This window comes from Diceros bicornis, chromosome 24 (assembly GCF_020826845.1).
Source record: "Diceros bicornis minor isolate mBicDic1 chromosome 24, mDicBic1.mat.cur, whole genome shotgun sequence".
Classification (NCBI taxonomy): Eukaryota; Metazoa; Chordata; class Mammalia; order Perissodactyla; family Rhinocerotidae; genus Diceros; species Diceros bicornis.
In genome coordinates this window covers 28,629,205-28,655,545 of record NC_080763.1, presented here as the reverse complement: position 1 = coordinate 28,655,545, position 26,341 = coordinate 28,629,205, and the positions used below count along the sequence as shown (strand labels likewise).

Genomic DNA, 26,341 nt, shown 5'->3' with positions numbered 1-26,341 from the left:
TCCCTAACTCTGTGACCTAGGGCAAGTTACTTAACTCCTTTGTGCATCAGTTTTTTCATCTGTAAAAGGGAGGTAATAGCAGTACCCACCTCATTGGGTTGTTGGAAGGATTAAGTGAGATAATCCAGGTAAAGTGCTTAAAACAGTGTCAAATACACAGAGAGCGGAAAATAACTGTTAGGTACATATATTGTGGAGTCATTGCTCCTACTAGATGTGCTGGAGGAATGTAAAGAAGTACAAAACCCTGGTCTCAAGGAGCTTCTAGTCATAAAGACAAGATATGGATATGGATATATTTTGAGAGAGTATTTAGAAATTCCAAATGGGTAGTACAGATAGGAAAAAACCTAAGAATTCAACAGAAGGAGAGATTACGGTAGGTTAGGGTGTTCTGGGCAAAACTCACAGAGTTGTGAGAAGTCAGAATAGTGGCTACCTTTGGAGAGAGGAGTGACGAGACAGGAGTACAGGGGGACTTGTTTCTTGATCTGGGTGCTGGTTATATGAATGTGCTCGGTTTGAAAATTTATAGATGTACCTTCATGATATGTGTACCTTTCTGTATGTGTGTTATACTTCAAGTAGATGACACGGGCATTGGTTTTGAAACCTGGTTGATATTTGACCTTAGGCAAATTACTTAATCTCTTTGAATTTCATTTTGTTCACCTATAAACTATAACTAATACCTCCCAAAAGGTCATCATGAGGATTAATGAAAGCAGTGTATGCAGAAGACCTAGTCCAGGATGGGACAGCAAAATATTTCATGCACTTGATCTGCTCACTGGGGTAGAGGGTGACAAACTGGGCAAACCTTTCTCATGAAAAGATTTGGAGCCTCTATCTGGGGTTTATTGCTTTGCTGGAGGAATGACCTCATGTCATGATTGGTGTTGTAAATGGACCTGTCACAGTGTGTCAGTGTGATGGCGCAATGACTCAACCGCTAGGACAAAGGGCACTTCTGCTTATCAGAGCCACTGCTTGTCAATTGTCCCACACTACCACTGTTGGTCTCCTTTTCCTGTTTAGTCACAGCCACACCTGCAAGTGAGGGCTCAGTGCCTGCTCCAGGTGTGCACTCAGTACATGTTTACTATGTGCCTGCCAGGTGCCAGGCGTTATGTTGGACTCTGATACAGCGTCTAGTAATGACTAAAAGCAGGGTGAGAAGTAAAATAAAATAAAATTCAGGCCTTGCCTTCAAATAGCTTATAGTCTAGTAACAAGATAGACATGTTTCTTCTGAAAGCTCCTTTTTTTCAGTCCCTCCCCTCTTTCTCTCTTCTGATATGCTCCACTCACCTAGTACCTATTCTCATTCTAATTCTCTCTCTGTCGCACACACCCCCCTCACTGAACCATGTAAGCAGGCTAAGTGCCATTTAACATGGCCTCTATCCAACAAAAGCAATTAATTCATAGCATATATCTTCTCCTTAGTTCCTCCCAAACTATAGATGGCTGTGCCTTACATTAATTATGATAACAGAAATAGCCATTTATTAGGTGTCTGTTATATGCAAGGCACTATGCCAGACGCTTGCCTATGTATTATCTGTAACTGTCACAACATCCTGCAAGGCATCATCATCCCATTTTATTGGTGAGGGACGTAAGGCTTGGAGAGCTTAAATAATTTGCCCAGCGTCACCCAGAGCCTGTGTGTGGCACAGTGCAAGCCTGCTCTCTCTCCATGTGCCATCTCCTTGTAGAAGTGTTTGCTCTGACGATTAAATAATGTGAACACCCTCTTGTATCAGTTCGTCAGTCAACTGTGCGCATATAAACCCATGTGATTGGGAGAGGTTGGCACCATGGTGGCTCTGGTTGTAATTATTCTAGTTTGATTGGAAATGTCAATAAAGAGCCAGTCAGCCTTGCAGACAACTTCTGAGCTGTTGTTTTGTGAATGCCTTAATATTCAGCCGCACTAACATGCTGTGCCGTCAGAAGGGGTACTGAGCGTATTTCATTATCTATATTAAAATCTCAGATGCAGGCTCCACAGGAAGAGCCTCTGCATATTGAGAAAGTTCTCCCATTTTGGTCGTGCCTTACTGGACTGACTCTCTCAGATTAAGTTAATACTAAGTGCTAGCCTCTGTTCTAGAAATTTGTAGACCGATAGGGCTATCTGATGCGGATTACAGTGAGCATTGCTGTGGGCTGGACACAGAGGAGGCAGCTGATAAAGTGCACGTTCTGTACAAGGAGGCACAGGGCAGAGTGGCTACTACTTCCACCAGTCTGAAGGTTTTTGGGTCCTGGCCTCTAACCTTCTATAAGCCACTTAAACCGAGACAGCCAACTCTACTCAATCCATAGACTCATGGTATATATCGGGGCTCAAGTCACATTCAAGCGAGGAGGGAGGTCAAAAGCCAGCAAATCACCATGGGTTTAGGATCTAGTCTTAAGCTTTCCAGCCTCAGAAAGTTAATAATATTCTTGTTTTGAGGGGTGAACCTTTCTGGATATTGACACAGATTTACAATAGGATATGTGTGTCGGCAACATGATTAACATCAGTTTTTGTTCAAAAACCAAAAGCTACCATAAATTGAGTTTCTTCTGCATGTTCTTAGATCTCTACAGGTGTTATTTCCAGTTCTCACAACTCTTCACCTTGTTGGAAAATTACTCACATTTTACAAATGTGAATACTGAGCTGGCATCCCAGCCAGGTATATTTAGTTCCAGATCTTGAACTTTTTCCACTCTTCCTCAAAGCCTGAGGGCATTCTGTCTGCTGTCGTATTACCAACTGAAATGTCAGCCCATTTGCCAGTTTGGCTTCCACCAACTCAGGCAGAATAATCAGTCATTTCCCTTTTTGGGTTCACTTAGCACTCTCTATATACCTGTAAGAGCACTTAGTGTTGTATCATAATTACTTTTATCGCACTGTAATTGGTTGTTTATCTACCTGTTTCTTTTGCTAGACTCTGAACTTCTTAAAGGCAGTGACAGTGTCATACTCATTTTTTTACATTAGGCCTGTCACCGTACTTGGCAGTGTTGTGTAGTGGAGGGACGGAGTTTAAATCTTGGGTCTAGTTTTGCTAACATTATATTCTTAGCATGCGGTACACTGCCTGTTTGCACACAGTATAGGCTCAGCAAATATTGGATAATGAATGAATGAGTAAATATAATCTTGGATATTATTTTTGCTCTAGGAATCTTTTCATTATGAAAACTGAGGGATAATAGTAGCTACTTTATGGGCTTGGTATGAGATTAAATAAATGAAAGAAACCAGGGTGAATGATGGCATGATAGTGACTTTTGAGATTCAGATTGTGGTTTTAAGATTCATCATGTCGCTGCATGTCTGAATAGTTCACTTGTGTCTATTGCTATAGTAGTATACTATTATATGAATATGATACAGTTTGCTTATCCATTCTCCTACTGATGGATATTTAGGGTATTTCCACTTTTTTACTATTCTGAATAAAACTGCTATGAACATTCTTGAACAAGTCTATTTGTGGACATGTTTTTCATTTCTCTTACACACAAATATAGGAGTAGAATTGCTGTGTCATAAGGTAGGTGAATGTTTAAATTTATTGGAGGCTGCCAAACCATTTTTCAAAGCGATTTTACCATTTTATACTCTTACACAATATATGAGAGTTCTAGTTGTTCTGCATCCTGTAACACTTGATATTAATCATGCTTTCTAATTTTAGCGTCCTAGTGGGTGTGTAGTATCTCCTTGTAGCTTAATTTACATTTCTCTGGTGTCTAATCCTGTTGAGCACCTTTCCATGTGCTTCCTGGCCATTCGTATAGCTTCTTTTATGAGGGCCTATTTTTTTTATTGGGTTATTTATCTTTTTACTACTGATTTGTGAGAATTCTTTATGTATTCTGGATACACGTCTTTTATCAGTGGCTTGCCTTTTAACTTTTTAAATGATGTCTTGACAAATTAATTGATAAAGTGCAACTTATATTTTTCTTTCATGGTAGTCCTTTTTGTGGCCTAAGAAATTATTTCCTACCCTAAGGTCATGAAGATATTTTTCTGTGTTTTCTTCTAGAAGTTTTATAGTTTTGGCTTTTGTATAGATGTATGATTCCTCTCAGGTTAATTTTTTATAGAGAGAGAGGAAGAAGTTAAGGTCTATTTCTTTCCATATAGTTGTCCAGTTGCTGCAGCGCATTTTATTGAAAAGAACTTTCCTCCCCCATTGAATTCCACGGCACCTTTGTCAAAACTCAGATGACTGTATGTATGGGTCTACTTCTAGACTCTCCATTCTGTCCCATTAACCTATTTGTCTTTCCTGTTATACTGTCGTAATTACAGTCGTGTGCCACATAATGACATTTCAGTCACGACGGACTGCATATATGACAGTGGTCTCATAAGGTTAGTACCATATAGCCTAGTTTTGTAGTAGGGTGTACCATCTATGTTTGTGTAAGTACACTCTATGATGTTTACACAATGACGGAATCACCTAACAATGCATTTCTTAGAACGTCTCCCTGTCATTAAGCAACACAGGCCTATACTGAATCTTTACAGTAAATCTTAAAATTTAGTAATGTAAGCCTTCCAACATTTTTCTTCTTCAAGATTGACTTGGCTATTGACAGGCTGTGATAGAAATTGACAGCTTATCGATTTCTACCAAAAAAATAGAAAGTCTGGGGATTTTGATTGGAATTGCATTGACTCTATAAACCAGTTTCAGAAAAGTTTCCATCTTAACATTTTGAGTTTTCAAAGCCATAAACTTGAAATCTCTCAATTATTTGGGCCTTCTTTAATTTCTTTCAGCAATGTTTTATAGTTTTCAGTGTAGAGGTATTTCACGTCTTTTATTAAATGGTATATTTGATATTTATATGCTACTGTAAATCATAATTTTTAAAATTTCATTTTCCACTTATTTGTTACTAGTATTTAGATATATAATTGGTTTTTAAATAATGACTTTATATTCTGAGTCCTTGCTGCAGTCACTCGTTAGTTCTATAATTTTTTTTTTTGCTAAGGAAGATTCGCCTTGAGCTAACATCTGTGCCAATCTTCCTCTATTTTGTATGTGAGTCACACCACAGCATGGCTGACGAGTGGTGTAGGTCTGCACTGGGGATCTGAACCCATGACTCTGGGCCACCGAAGCAGAGCGCACCAAACTTAACCACTATGCCACGGGGCCAGCCTTATTAGTTCTATAATTTTGTTGATATTTTTGGATTTGCTGAATGCACAATCATGTCACCTGTGAATAAAAAGAGTTTTACCTCTTTTGCTTTTTATTCTCTTTCTTTACCTTGTTGCAATGTCTAAGGACTCTAGTACAATATTGAATAGAAGTAGTAGGTGATTGAGGGAAGTACTCGATATTTCACCATTATGATGTTATCTGAGGCTTTTTTATACATACCCTTTATCAGATTGAGGAAGTTCTCTTCTAGTATGCTGAGAGTTTTTATCACTAATAGGTGTTAAATTTTAGCAGGTACCTTTTCTTCATTTATTGAGATGGTCTCACAATATGTTCTCGTACAACATATTATTCTCTGAATGTTTGGATAACTTCCATAATATTCCTGGGAGGTGCAGAGGAGTTGCTAAGAACACAGAAGTCCAGGCATATATTTTAAAGTGACCACCAGATCGTAGTACCATGCACAGTTTAGTGTCACAGGACCCCCATCTTAGTCCTACATTTAACTTATGAATGTTTTGGCTGTTATTTTCAGTTTCTCCTTCATTAACCTTCATAACAGCACAGATGTCTCTTATTTTGGTAGTAAAGGTGGGACTTTGGGTGCTTTTTATTATTTCTCTCACTTGTCTATATTTTCTAAATTTTCTTCAGTGAACACAGATTACTTGTGTTAAAAAAAAAGTTGTAAAATGCCTATATAATTAATTAGATTATAGATTAGTAGACTTTAGGCCCATTTCTATCAAATCTTTCTGAAATTATATCCAAGTCACCTTTGATTGGGTTTGGGTGTTTCCTAAATCTCTGAGAGCAGTACGTTCACAAACCATTTAATGGTGGATGAGTAAACTCTTCGTTGATTCTTCTATCATTTAATTTCAGAAGATGCTTATTTTTTCCCCTGTCCCAACTTTAGTTCCCTAGATAAAGTTCTCAGCATAGTTCAGTTCAAAAGGCTTTAGTGTAACTTCTCTTCTCTAGGAACTTACTGGCCAGAGCAGAAAAATAAACACAGAGATCACGCCTATGTGTGTGGGGATAGAGGCATAGATCAGGGACTTCAGCCCTGTTGATGACTCCCAGCAGATGGAGTCTGAGTCCAGGGTGCCTTTGGTCAGAGGTAGCTCTTTCTAACCTTGGCTTTTAAATTGTGGCATTTTTGTCTGTCTGAAACAGTAGAGGCTTTAGAGGCCTGGAGCTGGAAAAGCCTTTTTCAGACTGGACTGAGAACGGAGCTCTAGGATGTAGAATAGGGGCGAGAGATAGGCTGTTGTTTCTGGCTGCTCCACTTTGTTTTCTTGGAACAGGAAGTCATTATCTGGAAAGCCTCAAATCCTGGAGCGTTCACTTCTCCTTCCGGAAAGGGAAGCGTCACTTGCCTACCAGAGCAGGCTTTATCACTGGAGCTGCAGAGCCCTCCAAGGAGCCATTCCAAGCACTGTCTTGTCAGGATAATCACTGTTTTTTTTTTTCTTTCTAATCACGAGTTCCAATACAGGGACTGTTTTCTGCTTTTTCTCAATACTTAATGCGCCTACCAGTGAAGACAAGTTATTTTCATTGCCTTATGTTGATTATTAAAATTAAAACTTTTATACTCAAAGTGAAGACATAAATGCCCTCTTTCTCTTCTTTCATCAGTAATAATGAAAATAATTTAAATTGTATGCCATGCTATATTTTACAAATGGCATTCACATGCATTCATTCACGTCTCATTTGATCTGCACAACCGTATTGTGGTGGACAGACAAAATTATTATTATTATCCTTTTTAAAAGTGAGGAAACTGAGACTTAAAAATTGAGTAACTTGCTCCAGATTAGATAGTTATAAAGACATTGAGCTGCAGTCTCAACACTGCAGTATACCAGAGGGGTCAAGTTGAGGGCTGTGAATTTGGACCTCATGGGTTCAGATCCTAGTTCCACCACTTACTAGTCTGTGACATTGGCCAAGTCACCTAACCTCTACGCCTCAGTGTCCCCATCGATAAAATAGGGATAATGGTAGGACCTACCTCATGTAGGTGTCTCCAGGATCAAATGACACAGTTTTGGTACAACTCTAGGCAGAGCGCCTGGCATACGATACGTGATTGGCGAGCGTCAGACTTGCCACTGCTGTTGTCTTGGAGGTGGCGGCAGGAGTGGGTTGTTATTCGTTATTCCCTCTCCTTCCAGCCACCTCTCCTGCCCTAAAACCTGAAGTCTACCCCCAAGTCACCAGAGTACTCCAGACGCACTCCAGAAGTCACCAAGGGCTCTGTGGGGTTAGAGAATCTAATCCCAAATTAAATACTTTGAAGAAAATCTAACACCATGAAAATCTCTTTCCTTGGCTCAATTTTGCCCTGATTCTGAAGACAGTTTGTGCTTATCTCCTCTTACACACTCCTTACTCCTCTTAATATTAACCAGAAATCTTAAGAATTTAGATAGAGTAGTTACATTCTTCCTCTCTCAATATTTTTGTGACCACTTATTCTTTCTTTGCTGACAACCTTTATCAAATTCATGCTGACTAGTGTACTTGCCACAGTCTGCTCTTGAAGATAGGATAGAAATTTCTATGCTATACAGTGCATGCTCTTGAAGAGTCTTTGAGGAAGCAAACTTCTGTGTTTTATGCTGTGCAACCTGCCCTGTAGTGTAACTGAAGTTTTTGCTTAGAGGTGGGCACACCTCTATGTCCTTTGCTTGACTCCTCTCATATACGCAAAGAAGAGGCAACAAGTAACCACATGTACCAATCTGCTGTGTGTCTAGCTGCAGAGGCGATTCAATCTGACCCCTAGGAAATGCCCTCAGTGTAGGACACAAAGGTTACTATTTTTAAAGAGTGGAAGGCAGCATGTTTGTCAACATTCCAGAGTGTGTCACAGCCAGGCAAGAAGCTTTAGATTTGAAAATAGAAGTCCTGATCCCATTACCTCATCTCCGTCTGCTGAAGTCCCTGACTTTAAATGACAACAGGAGTCAAATTTATTTCATGAAACAAATCATCAGCATTGCTTATCCTTTATCCAGTATCACGCTTTATTATATCCTGCACGTCCCCACTTGAGGTGGCCAGACATTGCATATATGTATTGGAATTAATATATTTTCATGCTCTGCCCTCCAAACTCTTTTAGCATATGTAATGCTCATACCAACAGCTCAGATGGGGCTGCCAACAACTGCGCAACTGAACTGCCAACAATTACTAACACTTACTGTCTTCCACACTGCCTGTTTAAAATGTTGTCTTATGAAAATTCTCATCTAAAAATATTAAGCAAAAAAAGTAGGCTCTGGGAGCCGGCCCAGTGGCGTAGCGGTTAAGTTCGTGCACTCTGCTTTGGCGGCCCAGGGTTCACAGGTTCGGATCCCGGGCGCAGACCTATGCACCGTGCAGCGTCCCATATAAAGTAGAGGAAGATGGGCACGGATGTTAGCCCAGGGCCAATCTTCTTTAGCAGAAAAGAGGAAGATTGGCAACAGATGTTAACTCAGGGCTAATCTTCCTCCAAAAAAAAAAAAAAGTAGGCTTTAAAACTGTCTATGCAGAATAATCCCTACTTTGTAGACAGGTGTGTGTTCATGAATGTGTATAGGCAGAGTCAGACAGCTTGAAAGAAGCACACTATGATGGTGACATCGATCATCTCAGGTGGCAGCAAGATTCAGGTGCTTTTAATTGTATGTGTTTCTGCACCATCCAAATTTTCTAAAATACAAATTCTTCCATAAATTATCAAAAAAGTTTAATCTTCTTTATTTTATAGAAACAAACTGTTATTTATTTTAGGGTGTGGTGACTGGAACATTTATAAAACCGATGCACTTTAGAATGAATTCACATGTGAGTGCATTAGATTCAATGGGCCTTAACTCCTGAGTGGTCCAAGCTGAGGCCAAGAACTCTCAACCCTGGCCCTCGGGACAGTTGGGGAACAAGTCAATTACGTGGCATCTGTCAGTTCAGGATGTACAAAAGTGTCAAAGTGTTCTTGTCCTTCCACTTTCCCCTATTCTGTGGTTACATGATTTTATTTCCTTTCTTGGAGACACTTAGGGTCCCCGGGAGACTTTTGAAAAGGCCATGACCTCTTTGATCTGATTTATAACCAGGCCTCTCAACCCACAAGTTTTGGTTTGATATATCTATGTCAGTCTTTTTTTTAACGATTCATTCATTTATTATTATTATTATTATTTTAATTTTTTGTTTATTGCAGTAACATTGGTTTATAACAGTGTATAAATTTCAGGTGTACATCATTATACTTGTATTTCTGCATAGATTACATCATGTTCACCACCCAAATACTAATTACAACCCATCACCACACACATGTGCCGAATTATCCCTTTCGCCCTCCTCCCTCCCCCCTTCCCCTCTGGTAACCAAATGGTGTTGGGAAAACTGGATAGCCATATGCAAAAAAATGAAAGTAGACCCTTACCTTACACCATACACAAAAATTAACTCCAAATGGATTAAAGACTTGAATGTAAGACCTGAAACTATGAAACTTCTAGAAGAAAACATAGGCAGTACACTCTTCGACATCGGTCTTAGCAACATATTTTCAAGCACCATGTCTGACCAGGCAAGAGAAACAATAGAGAAAATAAACAAATGGGACTACATCTATGTCAGTCTTGATTCCAAGACTGCTTTCTGCATTTTTATGGTCTTCTATCTCTAAAATGCAGTACTTGCCCACCTAGGACCCTCTCAAACAGCATGAGGAATTGCAGGACTCATTTGGAACCTAAAACTACTTTAATATCTGAATAGTAACTGGAGGCCTTACCAAATAATGGTTGAGCACTTTTGAATGTTTTAAAGCATGTTCACATGTGTTATCTCATATTTACTTCCAAACTAGAACAGGCATTATGATCATCCCATGTTACAGAGGGGAAATGGCACAAAGACTTGCCTGAGACCACAGCGAGGTTGTGGCAGAGCCAGGACTAGAAATAAAACCTTCTGTTCCCTAGCTTTATCAAAGCCCCCACAATGCCAAATGTCTCTTTCCAAGATCTTCCTCAGGGGTGCCTGGGCTCTAGTGAATAATCATGATCATAATAATATCTTATTCATAATAATAATAATAATAATACTTATATAGTGTTTGCTATGTGAATTTTATATACGTTAACTCAGTCCTCACCACAATTTCAGAGGTAAATACTGTTATTATCTCCATTTTACAGTTGAAGAAACAAGCCTACTGCATTCAAGTAACTTACCTAAGGTCACAGAGCCAGTGGGTGGAGGAACCAGGATGAGAACCAGCTTGGAGCCTCAGGCCATGCTCTTGACCACAGGGCCTGTGTGCTTCCCACCTGTTTATGCCTAGGGTGTCCCAGGCCAAAAATGGCAGTTCTTCAGATAAGAGTCTTAAAATTCCTTCCCTCCAGACTTAACGGAGTTTGAAATGTGTCTTATATTATTTCAGCAATAAGAATACTGTTCTGTTTCCTTGTGACAAGAGCGAGGGAGAGTAGAGAGGAGCAATGAAACTGAAATATTTTTTGCTCAGTAGTCAGACAAGCTTGGAAGGTTCTTGGAATTTATATCTGCCCATGGTTCCTATAACGATCTTTTCATCTATCTCCCGCCTGGCTGCGAAGGAGCTTGGGTTGCAAGCAACGCAAGCTAACTTTACTAACTTGAAGCAAAAGGAATTTATTCTAAAGATATAGTAGTTTACAGAATCAGAACAAAAGCTGAAAAGTCAGGCTTTGAGAAGTTGGTGTGTCACCGTACTGTGTTATAAACCACCCCGAAATTTAGTGGGCCTGCAAAACAACCATTTGTGTAGCTCAGGATTCTGCAAATCAGCAGTCTGGGCAAGCTTGAGCAGTTCCCAGTCTGTGCTAGGCTGAGCTGATCTCCTTAGGGGCTCATTCACGGGTCTGCAGTCAGTTGCTAGGATGTCCTACTTCTCCTCCACGTGATCACTCATCCTCCTGCAGGGTCACTTACATGATGGTCTTGGGGTTCCAAGAAGAGCAGAAGAGGACAAGCCCCAGTGCACAAGCACTTTTTAGGTTTCTGTTTATAATGTATCTGATCTTGACTAAAGCAAATCACATGCTGTGGCTCAGAGTCAGTGTGGGAGGGGACTGCCCAAGAGCATGGATAGAGAAAGGAAGAATCTGTGACCATTTTGGCTATCTCCCACTGATGGTCAGGACCGTTGGCAGCTTTACGGCTCAAGTCAGCAAGAACTAACATGCAGGCTCTTCCCCGTGCCTCCATCTGAATAACTCAGCTCCTACGTTTTCCTGCACTTGAGTCAGTGCGTTCAGGATTTCCAAAGAGAATCTGACTTTGCTTGGGTCGTATGCATCATGGGTGGGATACCTTGATTGGGAATCAACAAAGACTTGAACCAGAGGGGAAATGTTCAATGGTGAAGTTGTTACCCAAAGTAGGTGGGGGGAGGGATGCAGGGCAGGCAATACAACATTGCTTCCCTCTGTATTGTTCACTGTATTGACTCTGTCCTTCCCCTCTGAACCATGTAGGTTGACTTTTCCTTTAAGACTTTATTGAAAGCAAAAGTAACAGTCTCAACCTGATACTTGAACAACAGGAGATTTTAAACATTGAACTCAAAGGACACTTGCTGTAGAGCTAGTGATGACCCTGGCATGGGTCAGGATCTCACAGACATCCCCTCTTCCTGTCATTGCTGTGTATTCATTAAACACCAAGAGTGTAGCCAAGAAAGAAACATGAAAAGACTGGCGTTCTGATGGTGAGGTTGCATAATCCCTGGCCCTGGCAGCAACTCTAACAGTTATTTGTTTAGTCAGTTTCATAATTTTTACAGAATTAGAAGGCTGGTTTTTTTTTTGTTGTTTTTTTTTTTTTTTTTTTTTTGGTGAGGAAGATCATCCCTGAGCTAACATCCACGCCTATCCTCCTCTTTTTTGCTGAGGAAGACCAGCTCTGAGCTAACATCTATTGCCAATCCTCCTCCTTTTTTCCCCCTTTTTCTCCCCAAGCCCCAGTAGATAGTTGTATGTCATAGCTGCACATCCTTCTGGTTGCTGTACGTGGGACGCCACCTCAGCATGGCCGGAGAAGCAGTGCGTTGGTGCGCGCCCAGGATCCGAACCCTGGGCCGCCAGTAGCGGAGCGCGTGCACTTAACCGCTAAGCCACGGGGCCAGCCCCAGAAGGCTGGTTTTAAAACGTAGAAAGCAAGGAGGGGTGGTGATGAAGTCATGTTAGGTAGACTCCAGGTAACAGGGCAAGCCTGAGATAGGTTGTTAGCATTGCCGCTGGGGAACTGGGGCATTTAAGATTGAATTATTGCCCACATCATAGGAGGGTTTAAGGGAATAACAAATCCTTTGTATTTGCCAAAATACCTTTCCCTTTGGGCTGACAACCAAAGCCATTTTTCTGGTTACAGTAGCCCACTCTTACAAAGGACAGGGAAGAGGTGATATCTTTGTGTGTATGTAAACCCATGCTAAGTATTTGAAACATGCCTACTGCACTAAACGTGGTGCAGTTTTCTCCAAAAGTTTGATCATGTTTCTCCAAAGGTTTGATCATAAGCCTCTAACATGTATATATTTACTTATAAATATACTGTATTATAAAATTATTTATAAATTACAAACATACTAGGTGTTTTAATGACATATAATAAACAAAAACTAGAAATGTTTAAAGGATGGGTGCAAAAGTGGACAAAAATAGAAGTTCTGATATTTTCTTTCCATACCCCAATGGTTCATCCTATATACCTCCTTAGGTACACACCCATCCCACCCCCCACCCCCCACTTTGGGGGCTACTTGTCTGGAATACTAAGACATCTTATACCTGCCTGACAGTTACAAAGGCAGTTCTTAGTACCAGAGGGATAATCGACAGTTGGATGTTCTGTCTTGACCAAAGTGTACTCATGACTTAACACTTCCCTTATGCGGTAGATTCGAGTGCTGCTTTGTTATAGTCATGATGGCTTTGTGAATGCAGACTCTCACATTCCTTGTAATTCTCGAGTCTTTGAGGATTTATCTCTGCAATAATTATGGAAAGATTTGGACTCATGGCATCATAACCTGAGACAGACGTATTCTTTTCTCTTTCTCCATGCCCCTCGCCCTTCCTTCCATTCTTCTGCCTTCTTTCCTTCTTCCTCCATCAGATTGATAATAATGTAACTTCAAGGCATTACTTTCTCCTCTCTCTCTCCTTTTGCTTCTTTAAGAATTCTGAAATAATAATAATATATACATACATATTTTTTCTTATTGTGATATTGGCACATTTATTGAGCTGTGCCAAAATTCAGTGTCCATTAATGATCTCATTTACCCTCACAACAACCCTATGAAGTGGTACTGTTATTATTCCCCTTAAGAGTTGAAAAATACTGAGGTTTAGAGGGTTAAGTAATGTGCCCAAGATCTCACAGTTTTCTAGTGGCAGGGCTGGGTCCATCTGACTCCAGAGCCTAAGCCTTACCCTCTACTGCCTATGGGGGCACAGAACAGGTGGTAGAGATCGGCATGGGGCAGGAACTCTATCCAGCATTAATACAAACCACTTTTAAGCCAGCCTTTCCCTTGTAGGCCTTGTGTCCACTCCGAAGACACTGGTGTATATATACTGGACGGTTTGGATGCCGTAGCAAGTCAGGAAAAGTACTGAGTGTATGAATGATCTGGAAATAGCTTTGCCCTCTGTGTTTACCTGCAGATTACTTACCTCGGGAGGTCTTCTGAAAAACTTGAGACATTCAGGAGTACAAATAGATCTCTATCTGCTAGAATAAATCTATTGTCATGCTAGAAATTAGTTGTTCTCCTATTTTTCTAAGAGATTATCTTAACTTGATATGTTTACAGTTTATAAATTGCATCTACCATCACTCTGTAAGAATGTCTCCTTTGATCTTGGTAACTAAAAGGGAGCTTGACGAGCACTGAAATGAAATAAAATTATCAACTCCAAGTTTCACTGAAAAGAAGTGGCTTACTGCCTACATGAGCTGTTTGGTTATTTTGTTGTTGTTGTCATTGCTGGAAAGTTCATATAAAGAGCAATGAGCTTTGGGTAATAGAGGTACAAGGGGAATAGTTTGAGGGGTCCTTTCCGTTTGCAGGAACTTCCCCTAACCTTTCTATGGGTGATCTTCGCCCAGCTGATGATGTTCCCTGCCCCAACAGACTTTTTGAGTTATAGCCTAGCACAGTTAACAAATGGAAGTTAGTTAGGCTTAATACAGACTTAGTCAGAATACTCTAGGGAGGTCTCTGCCCAGGTGGGAGTTGGAGAATAGAGCCTTCATCTAAGACAACATGAGAAGCTGATAACAGAAAGGCAAATTAAGCCAGGGACCTAGTAATCCAGTTGAGTGGAACTTTAGTTGTTAGAGGAAGAAGCCAAAAGCAGGGATCCAAAGGTTGAGTATTGGGGAAGGCATAGGGAAGTGGGCAATGGTAAAACAGAGGCAAAAGTTTAAAACCAGAGAGGACACATTAATTAGGAATACACAAGATACTGGAGATGTTCCTGGGCCACTCATCAAACTTCAAGTCTGATGCTTGCTTTTCTGAACAAAAGAAAAGATGAAACATGTTGGTCTAGCCACTCCCCCCTTTTTTTTTTTTTGGTGAAGAAGAGTGGCCCTGATCTAACACCTGTTGCCAATTTGCCCTTTTTTTGCTTGAGGAAGAGTGGCCCTGAGCTAACATCCATGCCTGTCTTCCTCTGTTTTTTATGTTGGACGCCTCTACAGCATGGCTTCATGAGCGATGTGTAGGTCTGCGCCTGGGATCCTAACCTGTGAACCCCAGGCCACCTAAACGGAGCGTGAGAACTTAACGACTATGCCACTGGGCTGGCCCCAAGCCAGCCCATCTTGATAAGCAGGAAGGGAGTTGACAGGGCAAGCTGGACCACTCATTTGAAGAAGACGCTCAGTACTGCTTCATTGGTCCTCTTAGCAAATAAAAACCATAATGTAGTGTTGAATGTTCTTGATAGGGATTCTGTCAGATAGTGGTAAATGGTAGTTTGATGAATTGGCTTCTTCACTTTGGGGACATCTCTGACCAGGTGACTTTGCCAGCATTGAAGCATCCTCTCTCCAGGCCAGTGCTGAGAACAGATGAATAGACTCCGACCCTCTGCCTTTCCTCTTTATCACAGTGTATTGTGATGACTAAGCAGGTCCCAGCTTATTTTATCCAAGTGAGAAACTCCCTTGATATGGGTCAGATGACTAACTCCTTTCTCTCGCCTGTCCACATTCACACATCAGGGGATGACAGCGCCTGACCCTATGCCCAAAGGCTTCCCTGTGTAAATGGATGTTAATTCTTGTTTAATTAACTTCTTTTCGGCCACTGAACAATGCTCCTAAAATGTTGTGTCAATAACTCTTGCCAATCTTAAGGATAATGGGAAAAATGAACCAGATCTTAGCTTAATGAACAGCATTAAGATGATACTGGAGTTAATGAACATTAAAAGTAGAGTTTGACTTTAAATCTCACCTTGAGCAGTTTACTTAAACTCACTGAGCCTCAGTCTTCTCAGAAAAATGAAGGGGTCAAGTTTTATTATTTCTAAAATCTCTTCAAGCCCCAAAATTCCTATGTTCTTCTTTTAACTTTACAGATTACTCCACAGATATTTAAGTGCATTCTGTGCATCTGAGGCTGGTTATACAGTTTTAAGTATATGCTCTTGTATAAGAGTGACTGTTATCTCATGTTGGGACACTGCAGTAATCTAAGAATATTTGTTCTTGCCACTGCTAATAAATTCCAATGAACAGATCTCAATGACTTTTTTGCATTTGTCATTGCGTTAACAAATTAGGTTAACAAATGAGGGAAGGAGAGGGCAGAGTATCTGCAATATTCAAAATATCAAATAAACTGTTAATTTTTTTCCTCATAGTTCTTCCTTTTTCTTCAGTTTGGTGGCTTTGATGACCACTGTCATCATTTAATTTAATCTTTTGGAAATGTAAAATAGATTGTGATCTAACATGACAAGAATCCACCATTTTTCTTTAGTTTGCATCAGTAAAGACACTAGGAAGCTCTTAGGTCCTGGAAATTCTCCCCGAGGTGTAGAATAGGAACCTAACCTTTATCCATATCTTTTGTTTGGCAGCAGCCCAAGTCACCTTAAGAGCAATTTGGAGGTAGCAAGTGGAAGACTTCGAAAGGAATTAAAATACTGCTGGATTTTGGGGTTTGGTTTTATTTTAATAAGTCAATAAAATGGAATTGTGGATGACAGTTAATTTTGTTCTGAAGATAGTTTTTGCCTATTTCTTACTGAAGAAATTTGCCAGCCTTTTTTTCCCCCTTATTGTTTCCAGTACCAGCCACACCAGTCCCGAGTGTCTGAGGAAAGCTGTAACTGCTGCTCTATCAACGAGACCTTCAGTTGAGCTGTTTGTTTTCTTTCTCTAAGGTTAATGAGTAGGAGTAATAAGGATATATTTTGACCTTTTATTATTTCTTTATTTTGTAAGCAATACAGCATTTTTTTTTTTAAAGAAAGAGTACAGATTTAAAAGTTTTCAAGTCACCTCTTACAGGAGACATTTGTTTTCACATTGTTTTAATTATGAAACATTATATTCCAAAGCTTTTGAATACATGTGTACTTTATATCACAAAAATGAATCATTCCACTAGTAATAATAGCAGCTAACATCTAGTGAACATTTATTATTTGCCAGGCACAATTCTACCAACATCTGTATTAAATTTTCCCAACAACCCTGTCAGGTAGGATTTAATATTTTCCTAATTTCATAGATAGGAAAACTGAGATGCAGAAAAATTAAACAACCTGCCCAAAGTCACGTAGTTAATAAGCTGCAGATACGGAATTGAAAGCCAGGCAATCTGACTCCAGATTGTAGCTCTTGTTATTATTCACTCAGCAGTATATATCATGATCAGCTCCCATGTGAATAAGCATGCGTCAATAGCATTGTCTTGATGGTGCATGGGATTCCATTTTATACACAACTGATATAATTAGTCTCCCATTATTGGCCATTTACGTTGTTTCCAACTTTTCTATGACACAAACATTGCTATGATAAACAAACCACTGTATACATCATTGCATGCCTGTCTTGTTCTTTCCTTAGAATAAACTCTTATAAGTAGAATTCTTGAATCATGTTTCTCGAGACTTTTATACAAATTTTCGAGTTGCTCTCCAGAAAGGTTTTTAACACTTCCATTAGAGTGTAAATTTCCTCATATCACCAATAATGATTATTATTCTTTCTAAATCTTTGTCTCTCTGACACAAGAATTGTATTTATTGTTTTATAATGTTAAACTCTTTTTTCCAAATAGTTATTAGATATTTATATTTCTTCATTAGTGAATCATCTGTTTTCGTCCTATTTTTTTTTGTGGTGATAGTATATCCGTTTTTATTAAGGATACACTGTCTTTATATATTAAGGACATCAAGTTTTTGTCATATCTGATGCAAATATTTTTCCCCCAGAAATTTTACATACAGGTAAGTTGTTTTTCATATGTGAAAGTACCAAAGGACATTCTTTCATAAAAAGAGGCTCAGGAAATACATGAGCTAACCTTTGTAGAAACAGTTGAAGATGTCTTGCAGTCAATGATAAAAGAAGCAAAATTAAGAGCTCACAAATAGGAAAGTCAATGTTAATAAGTGATAATTTTTTTTTAATTTTTTGTTTATTGCAGTAACATTGGTTTATAACATTGTAAAAATTTCAGGTGTACATCATTATACTTCTATTTCTGCATAGATTACATCATGTTCACCACCAAAATACTAATTACAACCCATCACCACACACATGTACCGAATTATCTCTTTCACCCTCCCCCCTCCCCCCCTTCCCCTCTGATAATCACCAATCCAATCTCTGTCTCTAATAAGTGATAATTTTTAAAAGTAGTATTTGGCAGTCCGTGGATTCACCTCAGGAAACACTTTATTTTCATGTGAACTGTGGACCACTTTTGCTTTTCATCTGTAAAAATGTCTTTATTAAGATATTTTTTCTTTATAAATGATTTTATAGAAAAACAAATTCTCATTTTCAGAAATTTGACCTATACCCCACTAATGTCCTGAAGGATGTTTTTTTTCTAAAACAGGTTGTAATCCTGGGAGATCCCCAGGTTGAGATCCCAGGATTACAACCTGTTTTAAAAATCTCCTTTGTGCCAAAGGAGAGAGAATTTTGTAAAAAAGTCTTTTGATACTTTTACTGGCTGTCAAAGAAAATATAGAATCTGTAGAAATTAATTTAATTTCCCCCCAAATGTAAAGATACTTCATTTAAATTATATTATAAGTCTAATGGTTCAAAACTGTCTAGGACTTGGTGTTTTTAAAAAGCTTGGTTAAAAAGGAATTTATTGTAAGAAAATCATGTTCTGTGGGAACAAAGGCCTTTTTTTCCCTTCATTTTTTGGCTTCAGAGAGGAAAATGAGAAATGCTATTTTGTGGAAAAGATTCCCAACAGAAGGGAATCCTTTCGCAGCAGGAATAAACAGCTTTGGCAGAAAGCCACCAAAGGAAAAAGAGTTTGGCATGTTTTAAATGAGGAAGTGGTGATGAGCTTCAAGGCAAAAAGGATATGTCTGATACAGGGGTGGGTCAGAACCAGACTGGGTGGAAACACTACATTACATAAGCTCCACAGACGGGCTGCATTTGAATTGAAGCATTTTGCGACACATCCCTTTCCCAGTTTTCTAGGGAGGATCTGTTACTATTCTAAGGAAGTGATTATATTTTACTCAGGGCCACATTGTTCCTTTAGCCTTCATTATAATAATAATAATAATGAAAAAAATAATAGTATTTTACTCAGGACCACATTGTTCCCTTTACCCTTCATGATAATAATAATAGTAGTAATAAATAAAATATAAATCCTACAACCTGGGTTGTTTCCTGACCCTTTCCCCTTCATTTTCCAGAAAATAAATCACTTATGCATCTACAAAAGTAGACTAATGATTAATTTGAAGGAGAGTCTCATCTTTAATTTTAAAATGCTCTGAAGTCCTTTTGTGGTGCTGTACATATAGAAAATACTTTGTGCTCATTATATTTCTGGCGTGAGTGTGGATGTGTATGGACGCATGCTCTTGTATTTAGCCTACATTTTCACACTGATGTTTTCAGTAGAGGGAATCGCTATTTGTTGGAATAAATATATTTGGAAGGATGGGTGACAAGCCAGCCATCCCATCCGTGTGTAGTTACATTTGCAATTATGTGTGACATTGCTGATTTGGTGTGGTTGGATATGATATTCATGAAGGTTTAGCAAGATGGTCAGAAAACGCAACCATTTGAGAATCCCTTTCTCTCTGATTCTAAATTACTGTTAGTAGAAATGGTGAAATGGTGGCAGAGATCCCCATGTACATTCCTCCAGAGACAGAAAGAATAGAAGAACTGCTCCAAAGCAAAGTTTCTTTTCTCCTTCATTCAGTCAACAAACCTTTACTGAGTATTTCCTATAGGCCAGACACAGATTTGTTTTCTGTGCTGTTCCTTCATCAGAATCCACCCCTTGCTAAAGGCTTCATTTTCCCCTCCCTTCCTACAACCCCGCACAGGGTCTTCATGCTACTCAAAACGTTTGGATCTTTCTCCTATGGAAACTCAAGTCCTCTATCTCCTTCTTTGAAGGACCTGCTGGGGTGGAGTTTGATTTGTAATAACCTTTTTTCCCCCCATAAAATAAATAAACCCTAAGATGGAAAAGTATTTTAGAGAACAAAGAAAAGATTATATCATGAGCATTTTCTCACGTTACTACATACTTGTAAACATTTGAATGGCTGAGTATTATTCCATTGTGTGCGTCATTTTCTTAACATTCACCCAAAACTTGGTTCACAATTTGGATTTATTTCCTTAGGTTAAAATTTACTAAGTTATTGTTTATGAACATTGGTAAAACCCTTACTACAAATCGCCGAACCACTTTCAGAGAGTTTATAGCAACTTACGGTCCCGCTAAGGGTCTATTTACTGTTCATATCATAGCACTCAAACCCTCATTAAATATTAAAAATTTTTTTAAATCTTCACTGATTTTTTTTGTTTAATTTGCATTTTTCTTACTACTAGTGAGATTGGATATTTTTCACATGCTTATTAGACATTTTTAGTTTCTCTTTCCTGAATTGTCTGTATATGTCCTTTGCCTGCATTTCTATTGGAGTTTTTGTATTTTTCTCATTCACTTGTATGAATTAATTTCATATTAAGGATGTTAAAATTTTGTCTTTAATATTTATTCATCAAATTTGGGCCAAAATCTCCCCAATTACATTATTTGCAATCATATTATCACTTAGAGCAGATAACATGTTTTGTTCAATGAGATCAGCTTTATATCATTTTATGTAGGAGGTGGTTTTCAATGTTTAAAAATTAAGAATACATACTTTAGAGCTGAGTAAAGAAAACATTTATTCCAGAAACTTCTATAAAATAAAGGGAGAATGTATAAGAGTTAAATTGCAAGGGATTTTGGTCCTACCAGTGCTTCTGTATTGGTAGACCAGTTTGTATTCTTACTGCATTTAATGTATGGCCCCTCTGATGTGCTTACTACAAAATTATGGGAGTTATGCCCAGACTAAGCACTTGAGACAGGTAATGAGCTGCTTTGGAATTTACCGGATAAAATTCTAGTCATCCCTCATTCCCATACCTCAGTTTCTCATACCTCTAGAGGCCCTGAATAGCAGCCCCTCATATGTTCTCCTTTTCCTTTTAGATAATTCTTCCTCACTTCAAGAAGATGAAGAGGTAGAGATGGAGGCCATCAACTGGGAGGCCAGCAGTCCAGCCATGAATGGGCACCCTGTCACTCCAGTGACCTCTGCCCGTTTCCCCAGCTGGGTCACATTTGATGACAATGAAGTCAGCTGCCCTTTGCCACCAATCACCTCTCTTCTGAAGCCAAATACACTGCCTATTGCTTCTGTGACCCCAGATGTACCTTATAATTCAACTGGGTCATTTAAGAAGAGGGAACGTCCCAAGAGCACGCTGATGAATTTCTCCAAAGTTCAGAAGCTGGACATTTCCTCCTTAAACCACCCACCTTCCATAACCGAGGCTCCACCTTGGAGGGCAACCAATCCTTTTCTGAATGAGACTCTACAGGATGTACAACCTTCCCCTATCAACCCTTTCAGTGCTTTCTTTGAGGAGCAGGAGAGGCGCTCCCAAAACAATTCCATTTCTGGTACCACAGGCAAAAGCCAAAGAGATTCCCTCATTGTCGTCTACCAGGATGCCATTAGTTTTGATGATTCAAGCAAAAACCAGTCACACTCTGATGCTGTTGAAAAACTCAAACAACTCCAAATTGATGACCCTGATCGCTTAGGCAATGCGACACTTCCTGACGATGACCCAATAGCCTGGATTGAACTAGATGACCACCCGCCTGGTTCAGCACTGTCCCAGCCCAGGGATGGGTGGCCAATGATGCTAAGGATCCCTGAGAAGAAAAACATTATGTCCTCCAGGCACTGGGGACCCATCTACATCAAACTGACAGACAGTGGTTTCCTGCAGCTGTATTATGAGCAGGGCCTAGAGAAACCATTCCGTGAGTTCAAGCTGGAGATCTGCCATGAGATTTCAGAACCCCGGCTCCAAAACTACGATGAGAATGGCAGGATCCACAGCTTGCGGATAGACCGTGTCACCTACAAGGAGAAGAAGAAATACCAGCCTAAACCTGCCGTGGCCCACACAGCAGAGAGGGAACAAGTGATTAAGCTGGGCACCACCAATTATGATGACTTCCTGAGCTTCATCCGTGCAGTCCAGGACCGTCTCATGGATCTGCCAGTGTTGTCAATGGACTTGAGCACAGTTGGCTTGAACTACCTTGAAGAGGAGATTACAGTGGACGTCAGAGATGAATTCTCTGGCATTGTGAGCAAAAGAGACAACCAGATTCTCCGGCACCACGTCTTGACACGGATCCATATTCTGAGTTTCCTCTCTGGGCTTGCAGAGTGCCGCTTGGGCCTCAATGACATCCTCATCAAAGGCAATGAAATAGTTTCCCGGCAAGACATCATGCCTACTACCACCACAAAGTGGATCAAGCTCCATGAGTGCCGTTTTCATGGGTGTGTGGATGAGGATGTATTCAACAACTCACGGGTTATTCTGTTCAACCCTTTGGATGCATGCCGATTCGAGCTAATGCGGTTCAGGACAGTATTTGCTGAGAAGACCCTGCCTTTCACACTCAGGACGGCAGCAAGCATCAATGGGGCAGAGGTGGAGGTGCAGAGCTGGCTTAGGATGTCAACCGGCTTCTCCTCTAACCGTGACCCTCTCACTCAGGTTCCCTGTGAGAATGTGATGGTTCGTTACCCTGTGCCCAGTGAGTGGGTGAAAAACTTGCGCAGGGAAAGTGTCCTGGGGGAAAAGTCCTTGAAAGCCAAAGTGAACCGGGGGGCAAGTTTTGGCTCCACTAGTGTATCTGGCTCTGATCCTATCATGAGAGTAACTCTGGGAACTGCCAAGTATGAGCATGCCTTCAACTCCATTGTGTGGAGGATAAACCGACTGCCTGACAAAAACTCAGGTAGGTAGAGGTTTCTCGTCTGTGAAAACCACCACATGGTTGTGAGAGAACTGGGATCGAAGTTCCACAGTCTATTCCCCTGTGAAGTGCTGGGTTTTGTTGTGTGATGGGAATGGTGATGGAGGGGGAGTGGGACCAGAAAAGCAAAGTAAGTAACAAACGTGAATGACCCAGTTAACTCTATCTTTTTACTCCCTTATCATCACACTTCTTCCATAAAACTATGCGTTATTCTTAGCTGAGCTGCTAAGCAGATTTCCAGGGCAGCTTATGAATTTGTATTCTTTTCTGACTCATTAAAGTATCAGTGGTGCTGGAAATTATCCATTCCCAGATCCTAGAAGGCTTCTGGGTTCTGAAGAGAGAGCTTTCTAATTGTGCCCTGAGTGTAGGTAAAAGGGCCAGTTTATAGCCAAGCATATGTACAGTACAGGTGAGGAGTTAGATTTATAATTCTAGCCTCCCTGTACAAGGCCTGTCAATCATAACATCTCAAGCTCAGAGTTGGGATTTGGGGAAGGGTGGGGGAGAAGTGGCCTCCGATCAGATCCAGCCAGGACATGAAGGTCCAAAAGGGCTGAAATTCTATCAGGCAAAAAGTAAAGGAAGGAATGTTTGATTTAAACAAAGAAAGAAAGCTTACCAGCTCTAGCTGGCCTGCTCACAGCTATCAGGGATGCTTTTGTGCTTGAGTGAGCCCAGAAGGCAACAACTTTCCTTTTGGGTCCAGTGAGATTTAGTGAAATGACAAAACTTAGGGAGTAATCAAACCAGCTCTTATAGCCTTATTTCTTAGAGTAAGTCTGGGTGACTCCAATGGCAGGCAATAAGTCCATGATCCTGTGAGCTTTTAAACCACTTCTCGTTTATAAGAAACTTTGCCCATCTGTTAACAAAAGTGGATATCCTAACTGAGCAAAAAGGATCAGGCTTGGAAAAACTCTTGACTGCAATGCCTTTCTTTTATGCAGCTATTCTTTTTTGTATTCTCATTATTAAATCCTAACATGTGTTCCGAGTCTTCATTTCCTGTTCCGAGTGTGGAGTGGCTACGTTGTCATACTCTAAATGTAACATGATGTGATGGCAAGGGGCAGTGCGACCTGGTCAACTCCCCAGGCTGTCCAGGCAGTGGACACTCACCGGGGCCTTCTGTGTCAGACACTGGGTGTAGCCGTGCAAACTGAAGAGACAATTGGACCTCTGTGTTGGAGGCTGGATTTACCACCCCCTATTTCTAAACTGACGGAATTTTGAAACCAGTCTTCCTCTCTGCACTTGCTTATGCATTTCCCCTAAAATGAACACTGTATTCTCCTGGTGTTAGAGCCGTGATTTCTACCTCAGCCACAGGGCCCATCTGAATTGACGGAGGAGGGGAGAAACTCTGAATTCTTGTTAGCACAGAAACCCTTGGGAAGAGAACCAAGGTGACAGGGAGACTATTTAACCTGCTGGAAACTAGACATCAGAGAAGACAAGGCCTCAGGCTTATATTGGAATTTTTAGCTTGTCAGTGTCCTAAGCATGGATTCAGATGACTTCATTATGGAATTATTGGATTTTTAAGCTGGAAGGGACCTTGGGGATAACAGTCAAACCTCTTCATTCCATAGATGAGAAAATTAAGGACCAGAAGTAACACGACTCATCTGAAGTCACAAAGCCACATCCAGGGGTCTCTTTGCAATACCACAGCTGCCTCTTAGTAGATGACCCAAATAGACACAAACTTGAAATAATTTCCACTGGGGGAACAGAGATTTGCAGTTTTCTCAATGTGTACACACATATCTCATTTGTTTCAAAGTTCTTTCTCTCAAATATTTAAAAGAGCTGTATGAGGGGTTTGGGGTTATAAGCAGCAAAGACTGACTGGCTACTTGAAGCAAAAAAAAAAAAGAAAAAAGAAAAATTGTTGGAAGGATACAGGTAGCTCAGAGAATGGAAGGAAAGACTGAACAAGCAGGCTCAGAGAGGAGAGCTCTTGATGGCAGGGACTATGGATGTCTCCAGGCTGCATCACAAGCCATATTCTGCCCTTGTGCCACTTGGCTTAAGAGTCAAGGGTAGGATAGTGCATTTTGACTGACGTGACCACCAAGATGACATGCAGTGCTGAGGAAGAGTATTTCCCAAAGGAAAAAAAAAAAAAAAAAAGGCTTGTTACCAAAAGAAAGGGAGAATGGATGCAGGACAGGGAAAAAATAGGTCTTCAGCAAACACTTTCCTTAATGCTTCCCGGCAGGGGAGTGTTCAGTAGGCTCAAGGCCAAGTAAATGCAGCTTATATGTTACATACGTATTTCCAGATTACTGGGACCTTGTTTGTGAAAGATTTTTGAAATACAGGACAGCATAAGGATATTTGGGAGTGTTTCTCACTTAAACATTCCCCCTCAATGACTGTTTCTGCTGTCATGGTTCTATATATATCTTTACAAGGGAAACCTCTAAAAAGGGCTTCTTCTGATACTTCTGGCCGGTGGTATATTTCTGTATCACTTCAGGAAATTGATAGCATCCTTTCCTGGAAACTTGAGATGCACAAGCTCTGAATTCCAGTCAGACTGCAGGTTCTTACAGTGCCCAGCTCCTGCCCTCCCCGTCCAGTGCTCCATCCATGAAATCAGAGAATTGATAATGATCTATTAGTAATTGTCCCTTTTCTGAGCTCTTCTGTCTTGGTCTTCAGACAGCCTTGGGAAGGTAGGTGCCTTTTACAGGTTAATTTTCATAATCCTCACGCCTGCATTTACAGTGAAGGAGGCCTGAATCTCGGCATATCTATTCCCACCTGCAGCGGCCCTGCATCCCTAGCCGCCAGCAGGCAGGACAGTCAGACCGCAGGCAGCATGGGCCAACAGGTCGGCATCCTGGCTTTGCCAGCATCCCAAGCCTGTAGCCACAGCAGGCTTGTCCCAATCCTAGCCACCAAAAGCCTAAGAAGCTGCCATTGGATTCCAGTGTGGCTCCCACGAGGAGGGCCCAGCTCAGCTGTGTGTATGTGCAACCCCCTCTATGTGTGCTCTCCCAGGACCCCTTCCATGCTAATCTCAGCAGCTTTTCTTAATCCTGGAAGGCACCAGAAGAAGTCCTGCTGCTTTCCCAGATATCTGCCAGGAAAAAAAAACATTCTGTCCTGCATAGGTAGCTTTCTTTGCTGGAATTCCAGTTCTCATTGGGCCAGGTAAAGAAAAAACAATCCCAATATGACTCCCCTTTAATGGAAAATAGATATCTGAATTTTCATGTTAAATTGTCTCAACTTCATCAAGAAAGATGACATAATGTGTGGGCTCATTAGTTCATTACCATGAATTAAACTATACTAGCTTTCAAAATTGCACTTCCCTATCTGTCCACCAGCCCTACACATCCATTAGTTGATGCTAGGAATCCAGAAAGAATGTTGTTTTCATAGAGTTTGCTGTGAATATGCTTTGGTGGGGTGAGAGGAGGGGGTCGTTTTTGTGGAGAATATT

General features: G+C 40.4%; 1 protein-coding gene across 3 annotated transcripts in view; it reads left to right on the top strand.

Annotated features, from left to right (window-relative positions):
- The window catches only part of STON2 (stonin 2), a 132,619-nt gene that overhangs the window by 99,860 nt on the left and 6,418 nt on the right, over window positions 1-26,341 (top strand). For all 3 annotated transcript variants that reach the window (XM_058567486.1, XM_058567484.1, XM_058567485.1), the window contains one exon: window positions 21,019-22,857. In XM_058567486.1, the coding sequence (XP_058423469.1) occupies window positions 21,019-22,857 (1,839 nt within the window). The remainder of the gene's footprint in view (window positions 1-21,018; window positions 22,858-26,341) is intronic.